The 18,862-nt window shown below is 44.8% G+C and overlaps 1 protein-coding gene across 2 annotated transcripts in view; it reads right to left on the bottom strand.

The window, feature by feature from the left end:
• Window positions 1–18,862, bottom strand: part of SETD2 (SET domain containing 2, histone lysine methyltransferase) — a 127,069-nt gene that overhangs the window by 32,472 nt on the left and 75,735 nt on the right. For both annotated transcript variants that reach the window (XM_088477193.1, XM_088477194.1), the window contains one exon: window positions 119–164. In XM_088477193.1, coding sequence (XP_088333319.1) covers window positions 119–164 — 46 coding nt within the window. The remainder of the gene's footprint in view (window positions 1–118; window positions 165–18,862) is intronic.

The following is an 18,862-nucleotide window of genomic DNA, read 5'->3' as shown; positions in this document are numbered from 1 at the left end:
GTCACCGGGATAAGGGGAGAGACGTATACACATCAGAGGCAGCGACCCAAAACAGTGACCGTCTGTAACATGTCTAATACAGGGGCCAGCACCACATCACCATGTATGAGATACGTACGGTTCTCCTTCTCCACCTGGCTCTTCTTTGGGATCCGATATACTTCCTAGAGAGAGCAGAGAGCCCAGGTTACAGTCACAGCACATTATACACATACACAGGAGAATAGGCAAAGAGTCGCTAAACAGGGATACACGTCCCTGACTGAGGGCAATCCGACGGGCATCGCTCTACAAAGCAAAATAACATTCTGCACCCAAGCTTTAGCATGAAAGACAGAGTACCCGAATCTTAGGGTGATCAGAATACTCTGCAGCAACGCAACATTCAACACAACAACAATCAGTTTACAGATAACGCTTCTTATACAAAGTACACAAATCATAAACAGCTTACTATATATAGGGCACACAGCTTAATATACATAGGGCACACAGCTTACTATACATAGGGCACACAGCTTACACAGCTTACCATACAAAGGGCACACAGCGTACCCAGCTTACTATACATAGGGCACACAGCTTAATATACATAGGGCACACAGCTTAATATACATATGGGGCACACAGCTAGCTATACATAGGGCACACAGCTTACACAGCTTACCATACAAAGGGCACACAGCGTACCCAGCTTACTATACATAGGGCACACAGCTTACTCAGCTTACTATACATAGGGCACACAGCTTACTATACATAGGGCACAGCTTACTATACATAGGGCACACAGCTTACTATACATAGGGCACAGCTTACTATACATAGGGCACAGCTTACTATACATAGGGCACACAGCTTACTATACATGGGGCACACAGCATACACAGCTTACTATACATAGGGCACACAGCGTACACAGCTTACTATACATAGGGCACAGCTTACTATACATAGGGCACACAGCGTACACAGCTTACTATACATAGGGCACAGCTTACTATACATAGGGCACAGCTTACTATACATAGGGCACAGCTTACTATACATAGGGCACACAGCGTACACAGCTTACTATACATAGGGCACAGCTTACTATACATAGGGCACAGCTTACTATACATAGGGCACACAGCGTACATAGCTTACTATACATAGGGCACACAGCTTACTATACATAGGGCACACAGCTTAGTCAGCTTACTATACATAGGGCACACAGCGTACACAACTTACTATACATAGGGCACACAGCTTACTATACATAGGGCACACAGCTTACTATACATAGGGCACAGCTTACTATACATAGGGCACACAGCGTACACAACTTACTATACATAGGGCACACAGCGTACATAGCTTACTATACATAGGGCACACAGCGTACACAGCTTACTATACATAGGGCACAGCTTACTATACATAGGGCACACAGCGTACACAGCTTACTATACATAGGGCACACAGCTTACTATACATAGGGCACACAACTTACTATACATAGGGCACACAGCGTACACAGCTTACTATACATAGGGCACACAGCGTACACAGCTTACTATACATAGGGCACACAGCGTACACAGCTTACTATACATAGGGCACACAGCTTACTATACATAGGGCACACAACTTACTATACATAGGGCACACAGCGTACACAGCTTACTATACATAGGGCACACAGCGTACACAGCTTACTATACATAGGGCACAGCTTACTATACATAGGGCACACAGCTTACTCAGCTTACTATACATAGGGCACAGCTTACTATACATAGGGCACACAGCGTACATAGCTTACTATACATAGGGCACACAGCGTACACAGCTTACTATACATAGGGCACACAGCTTAGTCAGCTTACTATACATAGGGCACACAGCGTACACAACTTACTATACATAGGGCACACAGCTTACTATACATAGGGCACACAGCGTACACAGCTTACTATACATAGGGCACAGCTTACTATACATAGGGCACACAGCGTACACAACTTACTATACATAGGGCACACAGCTTACTATACATAGGGCACACAGCGTACACAGCTTACTATACATAGGGCACAGCTTACTATACATAGGGCACACAGCGTACACAGCTTACTATACATAGGGCACACAGCTTACTATACATAGGGCACACAGCGTACACAGCTTACTATACATAGGGCACACAGCGTACACAGCTTACTATACATAGGGCACACAGCGTACACAGCTTACTATACATAGGGCACACAGCGTACACAGCTTACTATACATAGGGCACACAGCATACTCAGCTTACTATACATAGGGCACACAGCGTACATAGCTTACTATACATAGGGTACACAGCATACTCAGCTTACTATACATAGGGCACACAGCTTACTATACATAGGGCACACAGCGTACACAGCTTACTATACATAGGGCACACAGCGTACACAGCTTACTATACATAGGGCACACAGCGTACTCAGCTTACTATACATAGGGCACACAGCTTACTATACATAGGGCACACAGCATACTCAGCTTACTATACATAGGGTACACAGCGTACTCAGCTTACTATACATAGGGCACACAGCGTACATAGCTTACTATACATAGGGTACACAGCATACTCAGCTTACTATACATAGGGCACACAGCTTACTATACATAGGGCACACAGCGTACACAGCTTACTATACATAGGGCACACAGCGTACACAGCTTACTATACATAGGGCACACAGCGTACTCAGCTTACTATACATAGGGCACACAGCGTACATAGCTTACTATACATAGGGTACACAGCATACTCAGCTTACTATACATAGGGCACACAGCTTACTATACATAGGGCACACAGCGTACACAGCTTACTATACATAGGGCACACAGCGTACATAGCTTACTATACATAGGGTACACAGCATACTCAGCTTACTATACATAGGGCACACAGCTTACTATACATAGGGCACACAGCGTACACAGCTTACTATACATAGGGCACACAGCGTACACAGCTTACTATACATAGGGCACACAGCGTACACAGCTTACTATACATAGGGCACACAGCATACTCAGCTTACTATACATAGGGCACACAGCATACTCAGCTTACTATACATAGGGCACACAGCATACTCAGCTTACTATACATAGGGCACACAGCGTACACAGCTTACTATACATAGGGCACACAGCGTACTCAGCTTACTATACATGGGGCACACAGCGTACTCAGCTTACTATACATAGGGCACACAGCGTACATAGCTTACTATACATAGGGTACACAGCGTACTCAGCTTACTATACATAGGGTACACAGCGTACTCAGCTTACTATACATAGGGCACACAGCGTACATAGCTTACTATACATAGGGTACACAGCGTACTCAGCTTACTATACATAGGGCACACAGCGTACTCAGCTTACTATACATAGGGCACACAGCGTACATAGCTTACTATACATAGGGTACACAGCGTACTCAGCTTACTATACATAGGGCACACAGCGTACTCAGCTTACTATACATAGGGCACACAGCGTACATAGCTTACTATACATAGGGCACACAGCGTACATAGCTTACTATACATAGGGCACACAGCTTACTATACATAGGGCACACAGCTTACTCAGCTTACTATACATAGGGCACAGCTTACTATACATAGGGCACACAGCATACACAGCTTACTATACATGGGGCACACAGCTTACTATACATAGGGCACACAGCTTACTATACATGGGGCACACAGCATACACAGCTTACTATACATGGGGCACACAGCGTACACAGCTTACTATACATAGGGCACAGCTTACTATACATAGGGCACACAGCGTACACAGCTTACTATACATAGGGCACAGCTTACTATACATAGGGCACACAGCTTACTCAGCTTACTATACATAGGGCACAGCTTACTATACATAGGGCACACAGCGTACATAGCTTACTATACATAGGGCACACAGCGTACACAGCTTACTATACATAGGGCACACAGCGTACACAGCTTACTATACATAGGGCACAGCTTACTATACATAGGGCACACAGCTTACTCAGCTTACTATACATAGGGCACAGCTTACTATACATAGGGCACACAGCGTACATAGCTTACTATACATAGGGCACACAGCGTACACAGCTTACTATACATAGGGCACACAGCTTAGTCAGCTTACTATACATAGGGCACACAGCGTACACAACTTACTATACATAGGGCACACAGCTTACTATACATAGGGCACACAGCGTACACAGCTTACTATACATAGGGCACAGCTTACTATACATAGGGCACACAGCGTACACAGCTTACTATACATAGGGCACACAGCTTACTATACATAGGGCACACAGCGTACACAACTTACTATACATAGGGCACACAGCTTACTATACATAGGGCACACAGCGTACACAGCTTACTATACATAGGGCACACAGCGTACACAGCTTACTATACATAGGGCACACAGCGTACACAGCTTACTATACATAGGGCACACAGCATACTCAGCTTACTATACATAGGGCACACAGCGTACATAGCTTACTATACATAGGGTACACAGCATACTCAGCTTACTATACATAGGGCACACAGCTTACTATACATAGGGCACACAGCGTACACAGCTTACTATACATAGGGCACACAGCGTACACAGCTTACTATACATAGGGCACACAGCGTACTCAGCTTACTATACATAGGGCACACAGCTTACTATACATAGGGCACACAGCATACTCAGCTTACTATACATAGGGTACACAGCGTACTCAGCTTACTATACATAGGGCACACAGCGTACATAGCTTACTATACATAGGGTACACAGCATACTCAGCTTACTATACATAGGGCACACAGCTTACTATACATAGGGCACACAGCGTACACAGCTTACTATACATAGGGCACACAGCGTACTCAGCTTACTATACATAGGGCACACAGCGTACATAGCTTACTATACATAGGGTACACAGCATACTCAGCTTACTATACATAGGGCACACAGCTTACTATACATAGGGCACACAGCGTACACAGCTTACTATACATAGGGCACACAGCGTACATAGCTTACTATACATAGGGTACACAGCATACTCAGCTTACTATACATAGGGCACACAGCGTACACAGCTTACTATACATAGGGCACACAGCGTACACAGCTTACTATACATAGGGCACACAGCGTACACAGCTTACTATACATAGGGCACACAGCATACTCAGCTTACTATACATAGGGCACACAGCATACTCAGCTTACTATACATAGGGCACACAGCATACTCAGCTTACTATACATAGGGCACACAGCGTACACAGCTTACTATACATAGGGCACACAGCATACTCAGCTTACTATACATAGGGCACACAGCGTACACAGCTTACTATACATAGGGCACACAGCGTACTCAGCTTACTATACATGGGGCACACAGCGTACTCAGCTTACTATACATAGGGCACACAGCGTACATAGCTTACTATACATAGGGTACACAGCGTACTCAGCTTACTATACATAGGGTACACAGCATACTCAGCTTACTATACATAGGGCACATAGCTTACTATACATAGGGCACACAGCGTACATAGCTTACTATACATAGGGTACACAGCGTACTCAGCTTACTATACATAGGGCACACAGCGTACTCAGCTTACTATACATAGGGCACACAGCGTACATAGCTTACTATACATAGGGTACACAGCGTACTCAGCTTACTATACATAGGGCACACAGCGTACTCAGCTTACTATACATAGGGCACACAGCGTACATAGCTTACTATACATAGGGCACACAGCGTACATAGCTTACTATACATAGGGCACACAGCTTACTATACATAGGGCACACAGCTTACTCAGCTTACTATACATAGGGCACAGCTTACTATACATAGGGCACACAGCATACACATCTTACTATACATGGGGCACACAGCTTACTATACATAGGGCACACAGCTTACTCAGCTTACTATACATAGGGCACACAGCTTACTATACATAGGGTACACAGCGTACACAGCTTACTATACATAGGGCACACAGCGTACACAGCTTACTATACATAGGGCACACAGCTTAGTCAGCTTACTATACATAGGGCACACAGCGTACACAACTTACTATACATAGGGCACACAGCTTACTATACATAGGGCACACAGCGTACACAACTTACTATACATAGGGCACACAGCTTACTATACATAGGGCACACAGCGTACACAGCTTACTATACATAGGGCACACAGCGTACACAGCTTACTATACATAGGGCACACAGCGTACACAGCTTACTATACATAGGGCACACAGCATACTCAGCTTACTATACATAGGGTACACAGCGTACTCAGCTTACTATACATAGGGCACACAGCGTACATAGCTTACTATACATAGGGTACACAGCATACTCAGCTTACTATACATAGGGCACACAGCTTACTATACATAGGGCACACAGCGTACACAGCTTACTATACATAGGGCACACAGCGTACACAGCTTACTATACATAGGGCACACAGCGTACTCAGCTTACTATACATAGGGCACACAGCTTACTATACATAGGGCACACAGCATACTCAGCTTACTATACATAGGGTACACAGCGTACTCAGCTTACTATACATAGGGCACACAGCGTACATAGCTTACTATACATAGGGTACACAGCATACTCAGCTTACTATACATAGGGCACACAGCTTACTATACATAGGGCACACAGCGTACACAGCTTACTATACATAGGGCACACAGCGTACACAGCTTACTATACATAGGGCACACAGCGTACTCAGCTTACTATACATAGGGCACACAGCGTACATAGCTTACTATACATAGGGTACACAGCATACTCAGCTTACTATACATAGGGCACACAGCTTACTATACATAGGGCACACAGCGTACACAGCTTACTATACATAGGGCACACAGCGTACATAGCTTACTATACATAGGGTACACAGCATACTCAGCTTACTATACATAGGGCACACAGCTTACTATACATAGGGCACACAGCGTACACAGCTTACTATACATAGGGCACACAGCGTACACAGCTTACTATACATAGGGCACACAGCGTACACAGCTTACTATACATAGGGCACACAGCATACTCAGCTTACTATACATAGGGCACACAGCATACTCAGCTTACTATACATAGGGCACACAGCATACTCAGCTTACTATACATAGGGCACACAGCGTACACAGCTTACTATACATAGGGCACACAGCGTACTCAGCTTACTATACATGGGGCACACAGCGTACTCAGCTTACTATACATAGGGCACACAGCGTACATAGCTTACTATACATAGGGTACACAGCGTACTCAGCTTACTATACATAGGGTACACAGCGTACTCAGCTTACTATACATAGGGCACACAGCGTACATAGCTTACTATACATAGGGTACACAGCGTACTCAGCTTACTATACATAGGGCACACAGCGTACTCAGCTTACTATACATAGGGCACACAGCGTACATAGCTTACTATACATAGGGTACACAGCGTACTCAGCTTACTATACATAGGGCACACAGCGTACTCAGCTTACTATACATAGGGCACACAGCGTACATAGCTTACTATACATAGGGCACACAGCGTACATAGCTTACTATACATAGGGCACACAGCTTACTATACATAGGGCACACAGCTTACTCAGCTTACTATACATAGGGCACAGCTTACTATACATAGGGCACACAGCATACACAGCTTACTATACATGGGGCACACAGCTTACTATACATAGGGCACACAGCTTACTCAGCTTACTATACATAGGGCACACAGCTTACTATACATAGGGTACACAGCGTACACAGCTTACTATACATAGGGCACACAGCGTACACAGCTTACTATACATAGGGCACACAGCGTACACAGCTTACTATACATAGGGCACAGCTTACTATACATAGGGCACACAGCTTAGTCAGCTTACTATACATAGGGCACACAGCGTACACAACTTACTATACATAGGGCACACAGCTTACTATACATAGGGCACACAGCGTACACAGCTTACTATACATAGGGCACACAGCGTACACAGCTTACTATACATAGGGCACACAGCATACTCAGCTTACTATACATAGGGTACACAGCGTACTCAGCTTACTATACATAGGGCACACAGCGTACATAGCTTACTATACATAGGGTACACAGCGTACTCAGCTTACTATACATAGGGCACACAGCGTACATAGCTTACTATACATAGGGCACACAGCTTACTATACATAGGGCACACAGCTTAGTCAGCTTACTATACATAGGGCACACAGCGTACACAACTTACTATACATAGGGCACACAGCTTACTATACATAGGGCACACAGCATACTCAGCTTACTATACATAGGGTACACAGCGTACTCAGCTTACTATACATAGGGCACACAGCGTACATAGCTTACTATACATAGGGCACACAGCTTACTATACATAGGGCACACAGCTTACTCAGCTTACTATACATAGGGCACAGCTTACTATACATAGGGCACACAGCGTACATAGCTTACTATACATAGGGCACACAGCTTACTATACATAGGGCACACAGCTTACTCAGCTTACTATACATAGGGCACAGCTTACTATACATAGGGCACACAGCGTACATAGCTTACTATACATAGGGCACACAGCGTACACAGCTTACTATACATAGGGCACACAGCGTACACAACTTACTATACATAGGGCACACAGCGTACACAGCTTATTAAACATAGGGCACACAGCTTACTATACATAGGGCACACAGCGTACACAGCTTATTAAACATAGGGCACACAGCTTACTATACATAGGGCACACAGCATACACAGCTTACTATACATAGGGCACACAGCGCACACAGCTTATTAAACATAGGGCACACAGCGTACACAGCTTATTAAACATAGGGCACACAGCTTACTATACATAGGGCACACAGCGTACACAGCTTACTATACATGGGGTACACAGCGTACTCAGCTTACTATACATAGGGCACACAGCGTACATAGCTTACTATACATAGGGCACACAGCATACTCAGCTTATTAAACATAGGGCACACAGCTTACTATACATAGGGCACACAGCATACTATACATAGGGCACACAGCGTACACAGCTTACTATACATAGGGCACACAGCATACTCAGCTTACTATACATGGGGTACACAGCGTACTCAGCTTACTATACATAGGGCACACAGCGTACATAGCTTACTATACATAGGGCACACAGCTTACTCAGCTTACTATACATGGGGTACACAGCTTACTATACATAGGGCACACAGCATACTCAGCTTACTATACATGGGGTACACAGCGTACTCAGCTTACTATACAAAGGGCACACAGCATACTCAGCTTACTATACATAGGGCACACAGCTTACTATACATAGGGCACACAGCTTACTATACATAGGGCACACAGCTTACTCAGCTTACTATACATAGGGCATACAGCGTACTCCGCTTACTATACATGGGGTACACAGCTTACTCAGCTTACTATACATGGGGTACACAGCGTACTCAGCTTACTATACATAGGGCACACAGCGTACATAGCTTACTATACATAGGGCACACAGCATACTCAGCTTATTAAACATAGGGCACACAGCTTACTATACATAGGGCACACAGCATACTATACATAGGGCACACAGCGTACACAGCTTACTATACATAGGGCACACAGCATACTCAGCTTACTATACATGGGGTACACAGCGTACTCAGCTTACTATACATAGGGCACACAGCGTACATAGCTTACTATACATAGGGCACACAGCTTACTCAGCTTACTATACATGGGGTACACAGCTTACTATACATAGGGCACACAGCATACTCAGCTTACTATACATGGGGTACACAGCGTACTCAGCTTACTATACAAAGGGCACACAGCATACTCAGCTTACTATACATAGGGCACACAGCTTACTATACATAGGGCACACAGCTTACTATACATAGGGCACACAGCTTACTCAGCTTACTATACATAGGGCATACAGCGTACTCAGCTTACTATACATGGGGCACACAGCTTAATATACATAGGGCACACAGCATACTATACATAGGGCACACAGCTTACTATACATAGGGCACACAGCTTACTATACATAGGGCACACAGCTTACTATACATAGGGCACACAGCTTACTATACATAGGGCACACAGCTTACTCAGCTTACTATACATGGGGCACACAGCTTACTCAGCTTACTATACATGGGGCACACAGCGTAAACAGCTTACTATACATAGGGCACACAGCTTACTCAGCTTACTATACATAGGGCACACAGCATACTCAGCTTACTATACATAGGGCACACAGCATACTCAGCTTACTATACATAGGGCACACAGCATACTCAGCTTACTATACATAGGGCACAGCTTACTATACATAGGGCACAGCTTACTATACATAGGGCACACAGCTTACTATACATAGGGCACACAGCTTACTCAGCTTACTATACATGGGGTACACAGCGTACTCAGCTTACTATACATAGGGCACACAGCGTACATAGCTTACTATACATAGGGCACACAGCTTACTATACATGGGGTACACAGCTTACTCAGCTTACTATACATAGGGCACACAGCATACTCAGCTTACTATACATAGGGCACACAGCTTACTCAGCTTACTATACATAGGGCACACAGCATACTCAGCTTACAATACATGGGGCACACAGCTTACTATACATAGGGCACACAGCATACTATACATAGGGCACACAGCATACTATACATAGGGCACACAGCTTACTATACATAGGGCACACAGCGTACTCAGCTTACTATACAAAGGGCACACAGCTTACTATACATGGGGCACTCAGCTTACTATACATAGGGCACACAACTTACTCAGCTTACTATACATAGGGCACACAGCTTACTATACATAGAGCACACAGCGTTCTCAGCTTACTATACATAGGGCACACAGCTAACTATACATGGGGCACACAGCTTACTATACATAGGGCACACAGCTTACTCAGCTTACTATACATGGGGCACACAGCTTACTATACATAGGGCACACAGCTTACTATACATAGGGCACACAGCTTACTCAGCTTACTATACATGGGGCACACAGCTTACTCAGCTTACTATACATGGGGCACACAGCGTACACAGCTTACTATACATAGGGCACACAGCGTACACAGCTTACTATACATAGGGCACACAGCTTACTCAGCTTACTATACATAGGGCACACAGCGTACACAGCTTACTATACATAGTGCACAGCTTACTATACATAGGGCACACAGCATACACAGCTTACTATACATAGTGCACAGCTTACTATACATAGGGCACACAGCATACACAGCTTACTATACATGGGGCACACAGCTTACTATACATAGGGCACACAGCTTACTATACATGGGGCACACAGCGTACACAGCTTACTATACATAGGGCACACAGCTTACTCAGCATACTATACATAGGGCACACAGCATACTCAGCTTACTATACATAGGGCACACAGCATACTCAGCTTACTATACATGGGGCACACAGCTTACTATACATAGGGCACACAGCTTACTATACATGGGGCACACAGCTTACTATACATGGGGCACACAGCTTACTATACATGGGGCACACAGCTTACTATACATGGGGCACACAGCTTACTATACATGGGGCACACAGCTTACTATACATGGGGCACACAGCGTACACAGCTTACTATACATAGGGCACACAGCTTACTCAGCTTACTATACATAGGGCACACAGCATACTCAGCTTACTATACATAGGGCACACAGCATACTCAGCTTACTATACATGGGGCACACAGCTTACTATACATAGGGCACACAGTGTACACAGCTTACTATACAAAGGGCACACGGCATACTCAGCTTACTATACATGGGGCACACAGCTTACTCAGCTTACTATACATGGGGCACACAGCGTACTCAGCTTACTATACATAGGGCACACAGCGTACACAGCTTATTAAACATAGGGCACACAGCTTACTCAGCTTACTATACATAGGGCACATAGCTTACTATACATAGGGCACACAGCGTACTATACATGGGGTACACAGCTTACTATACATGGGGTACACAGCTTAGTATACATAGGGCACACAGCTTACTAAACATAGGGCACACACAGCTTACTCAGCTTACTATACATAGGGCACACAGCTTACTATACATAGGGCACACAGCGTACTCAGCTTACTATACATAGGGCACACAGCTTACTCAGCTTACTATACATAGGGCACACAGCATACTCAGCTTACTATACATAGGGCACACAGCATACTCAGCTTACTATACATGGGGCACACAGCTTACTATACATAGGGCACACAGCATACTCAGCTTACTATACATAGGGCACACAGCGTACTCAGCTTACTATACATGGGGCACACAGCTTACTATATATAGGGCACACAGCGTACTCAGCTTACTATACAAAGGGCACACAGCTTACTATACATGGGGAACACAGCTTACTATACATAGGGCACACAGCTTACTATACATAGGGCACACAGCTTACTCAGCTTACTATACATAGGGCACACAGCGTACATAGCTTACTATACATAGGGCACACAGCGTACACAGCTTATTAAACATAGGGCACACAGCTTACTATACATAGGGCACACAGCTTACTCAGCTTACTATACATAGGGCACACAGCGCACACAGCTTACTATACATAGGGCACACAGCGTACACAGCTTACTATACATAGGGCACACAGCTTACTCAGCTTACTATACATAGGGCACATAGCTTACTATACATAGGAAACACAGCGTACACAGCTTACTATACATGGGGCACACAGCTTACTCAGCTTACTATACATGGGGCACACAGCGTACACAGCTTACTATACATAGGGCACACAGCTTACTATACATGGGGCACACAGCTTACTATACATGGGGCACACAGCTTACTATACATAGGGCACACAGCTTACTATACATAGGGCACACAGCATACTCAGCTTACTATACATGGGGTACACAGCGTACTCAGCTTACTATACATAGGGCACACAGCATACTCAGCTTACTATACATGGGGCACACAGCATACTCAGCTTACTATACATAGGGCACACAGCTTACTATACATAGGGCACACAGCTTACTCAGCTTACTATACATGGGGTACACAGCGTACTCAGCTTACTATACATAGGGCACACAGCATACTCAGCTTACTATACATGGGGCACACAGCATACTCAGCTTACTATACATAGGGCACACAGCTTACTATACATAGGGCACACAGCTTACTATACATAGGGCACACAGCTTACTCAGCTTACTATACATAGGGCACACAGCTTACTCAGCTTACTATACATAGGGCACACAGCTTACTATACATAGGGCACACAGCTTACTCAGCTTACTATACATGGGGTACACAGCGTACTCAGCTTACTATACATAGGGCACACAGCATACTCAGCTTACTATACATGGGGCACACAGCATACTCAGCTTACTATACATAGGGCACACAGCTTACTATACATAGGGCACACAGCTTACTATACATAGGGCACACAGCTTACTCAGCTTACTATACATAGGGCACACAGCTTACTATACATAGGGCACACAGCGTACACAGCTTACTATACATAGGGCACACAGCTTACTCAGCTTACTATACATAGGGCACACAGCGTACACAGCTTATTAAACATAGGGCACACAGCTTACTCAGCTTACTATACATAGGGCACATAGCTTACTATACATAGGGCACACAGCGTACTATACATGGGGTACACAGCTTACTATACATGGGGTACACAGCTTAGTATACATAGGGCACACAGCTTACTAAACATAGGGCACACACAGCTTACTCAGCTTACTATACATAGGGCACACAGCTTACTATACATAGGGCACACAGCGTACTCAGCTTACTATACATAGGGCACACAGCTTACTCAGCTTACTATACATAGGGCACACAGCATACTCAGCTTACTATACATAGGGCACACAGCATACTCAGCTTACTATACATGGGGCACACAGCTTACTATACATAGGGCACACAGCATACTCAGCTTACTATACATAGGGCACACAGCGTACTCAGCTTACTATACATGGGGCACACAGCTTACTATATATAGGGCACACAGCGTACTCAGCTTACTATACATGGGGAACACAGCTTACTATACATAGGGCACACAGCTTACTATACATAGGGCACACAGCTTACTCAGCTTACTATACATAGGGCACACAGCGTACATAGCTTACTATACATAGGGCACACAGCGTACACAGCTTATTAAACATAGGGCACACAGCTTACTATACATAGGGCACACAGCTTACTATACATAGGGCACACAGCTTACTCAGCTTACTATACATAGGGCACACAGCGCACACAGCTTACTATACATAGGGCACACAGCGTACACAGCTTATTAAACATAGGGCACACAGCTTACTATACATAGGGCACACAGCGTACACAGCTTACTATACATGGGGCACATAGCTTACTATACATAGGGCACACAGCGTACACAGCTTACTATACATGGGGCACACAGCTTACTCAGCTTACTATACATGGGGCACACAGCGTACACAGCTTACTATACATAGGGCACACAGCTTACTATACATGGGGCACACAGCTTACTATACATGGGGCACACAGCTTACTATACATAGGGCACACAGCTTACTATACATAGGGCACACAGCATACTCAGCTTACTATACATGGGGTACACAGCGTACTCAGCTTACTATACATAGGGCACACAGCATACTCAGCTTACTATACATGGGGCACACAGCATACTCAGCTTACTATACATAGGGCACACAGCTTACTATACATAGGGCACACAGCTTACTATACATAGGGCACACAGCTTACTATACATAGGGCACACAGCTTACTCAGCTTACTATACATGGGGTACACAGCGTACTCAGCTTACTATACATAGGGCACACAGCATACTCAGCTTACTATACATGGGGCACACAGCATACTCAGCTTACTATACATAGGGCACACAGCTTACTATACATAGGGCACACAGCTTACTATACATAGGGCACACAGCTTACTATACATAGGGCACACAGCTTACTCAGCTTACTATACATAGGGCACACAGCTTACTCAGCTTACTATACATAGGGCACACAGCTTACTATACATAGGGCACACAGCATACTCAGATTACTATACATAGGGCACACAGCTTACTATACATAGGGCACACAGCGTACACAGCTTACTATACATAGGGCACACAGCTTACTCAGCTTACTATACATAGGGCACACAGCTTACTATACATAGGGCACACAGCTTACTATACATAGGGCACACAGCTTACTCAGCTTACTATACATAGGGCACACAGCATACTCAGCTTACTATACATAGGGCACACAGCATACTCAGCTTACTATACATGGGGCACACAGCTTACTATACATAGGGCACACAGCATACTCAGCTTACTATACATAGGGCACACAGCGTACTCAGCTTACTATACATGGGGCACACAGCTTACTATATATAGGGCACACAGCTTACTCAGCTTACTATACATAGGGCACACAGCTTACTATACATAGGGCACACAGCATACTCAGATTACTATACATAGGGCACACAGCTTACTATACATAGGGCACACAGCGTACACAGCTTACTATACATAGGGCACACAGCTTACTCAGCTTACTATACATAGGGCACACAGCGTACACAGCTTATTAAACATAGGGCACACAGCTTACTCAGCTTACTATACATAGGGCACATAGCTTACTATACATAGGGCACACAGCGTACTATACATGGGGTACACAGCTTACTATACATGGGGTACACAGCTTAGTATACATAGGGCACACAGCTTACTAAACATAGGGCACACACAGCTTACTCAGCTTACTATACATAGGGCACACAGCTTACTATACATAGGGCACACAGCGTACTCAGCTTACTATACATAGGGCACACAGCTTACTCAGCTTACTATACATAGGGCACACAGCATACTCAGCTTACTATACATAGGGCACACAGCATACTCAGCTTACTATACATGGGGCACACAGCTTACTATACATAGGGCACACAGCATACTCAGCTTACTATACATAGGGCACACAGCGTACTCAGCTTACTATACATGGGGCACACAGCTTACTATATATAGGGCACACAGCGTACTCAGCTTACTATACAAAGGGCACACAGCTTACTATACATGGGGAACACAGCTTACTATACATAGGGCACACAGCTTACTATACATAGGGCACACAGCTTACTCAGCTTACTATACATAGGGCACACAGCGTACATAGCTTACTATACATAGGGCACACAGCGCACACAGCTTATTAAACATAGGGCACACAGCTTACTCAGCTTACTATACATAGGGCACATAGCTTACTATACATAGGGCACACAGCGTACACAGCTTACTATACATGGGGCACACAGCTTACTCAGCTTACTATACATGGGGCACACAGCGTACACAGCTTACTATACATAGGGCACACAGCTTACTATACATGGGGCACACAGCTTACTATACATGGGGCACACAGCTTACTATACATAGGGCACACAGCTTACTATACATAGGGCACACAGCATACTCAGCTTACTATACATGGGGTACACAGCGTACTCAGCTTACTATACATAGGGCACACAGCATACTCAGCTTACTATACATGGGGCACACAGCATACTCAGCTTACTATACATAGGGCACACAGCTTACTATACATAGGGCACACAGCTTACTATACATAGGGCACACAGCTTACTATACATAGGGCACACAGCTTACTCAGCTTACTATACATGGGGTACACAGCGTACTCAGCTTACTATACATAGGGCACACAGCATACTCAGCTTACTATACATGGGGCACACAGCATACTCAGCTTACTATACATAGGGCACACAGCTTACTATACATAGGGCACACAGCTTACTATACATAGGGCACACAGCTTACTATACATAGGGCACACAGCTTACTCAGCTTACTATACATAGGGCACACAGCTTACTCAGCTTACTATACATAGGGCACACAGCTTACTATACATAGGGCACACAGCATACTCAGATTACTATACATAGGGCACACAGCTTACTATACATAGGGCACACAGCTTACTCAGCTTACTATACATAGGGCACACAGCTTACTCAGCTTACTATACATAGGGCACACAGCTTACTATACATAGGGCACACAGCGTACACAGCTTACTATACATAGGGCACACAGCTTACTATACATGGGGCACACAGCTTACTATACATAGGGCACACAGCTTACTATACATAGGGCACACAGCTTACTCAGCTTACTATACATAGGGCACACAGCTTACTCAGCTTACTATACATAGGGCACACAGCTTACTATACATAGGGCACACAGCGTACACAGCTTACTATACATAGGGCACACAGCTTACTATACATGGGGCACACAGCTTACTATACATAGGGCACACAGCTTACTATACATAGGGCACACAGCTTACTCAGCTTACTATACATAGGGCACACAGCTTACTCAGCTTACTATACATAGGGCACACAGCTTACTATACATGGGGCACACAGCTTACTCAGCTTACTATACATAGGGCACACAGCTTAGTCAGCTTACTATACATGGGGCACACAGCGTACACAGCTTACTATACATGGGGCACACAGCGTACACAGCTTATTAAACATAGGGCACACAGCTTACTATACATGGGGTACACAGCTTACTATACATAGGGCACACAGCATACTCAGCTTACTATACATGGGGCACACAGCGTACACAGCTTACTATACATAGGGCACACAGCTTACTATACATGGGGTACACAGCTTACTAAACATGGGGTACACAGCTTACTAAACATAGGGCACACAGCTTACTAAACATAGGGCACACAGCTTACTCAGCTTACTATACATAGGGCACACAGCTTATACATAGGGCACACAGCTTACTATACATGGGGTACACAGCTTACTATACATGGGGTACACAGCTTTCTATACATAGGGCACACACAGCTTACTCAGCTTACTATACATAGGGCACACAGCGTACACAGCTTACTATACATAGGGCACACAGCTTACTATACATGGGGTACACACAGCTTACTATACATAGGGCACACAGCGTACACAGCTTACTATACATAGGGCACACAGCTTACTATACATGGGGTACACAGCTTACTATACATGGGGTACACACAGCTTACTATACATGGGGCACACAGCTTACACAGTTTACCAGTGTTCTCCCCCGAAATTTTTTCCAGCCAGGTGGCATCCAAAAGTAGCCGGGTGGGAGCCTTCGCAATTATGCGCACGCCGGGAAAAGGGGCATCTCCCTTACCAATCCAGCCCGACAGGTCTCAGACTACTCCCCCACTGACTCTCAGTCAAAAGTGCCCATTAAGCAGTGCCCCCTGGATTTGTGCCCTTTATACAGTGCCCCCTGTAGTTTTCCCCTTTATGCATTGCCCCCTGGCTGAAGTAGTGCCTGTATGTAGTG

This window comes from Taudactylus pleione, unplaced genomic scaffold (assembly GCF_031769625.1).
Source record: "Taudactylus pleione unplaced genomic scaffold, aTauple2 ptg000200l, whole genome shotgun sequence".
Classification (NCBI taxonomy): domain Eukaryota; kingdom Metazoa; phylum Chordata; class Amphibia; order Anura; family Myobatrachidae; genus Taudactylus; species Taudactylus pleione.
Note: the sequence above shows the minus strand (reverse complement) of the source record. Positions and strands in the feature narration are given on the sequence as shown.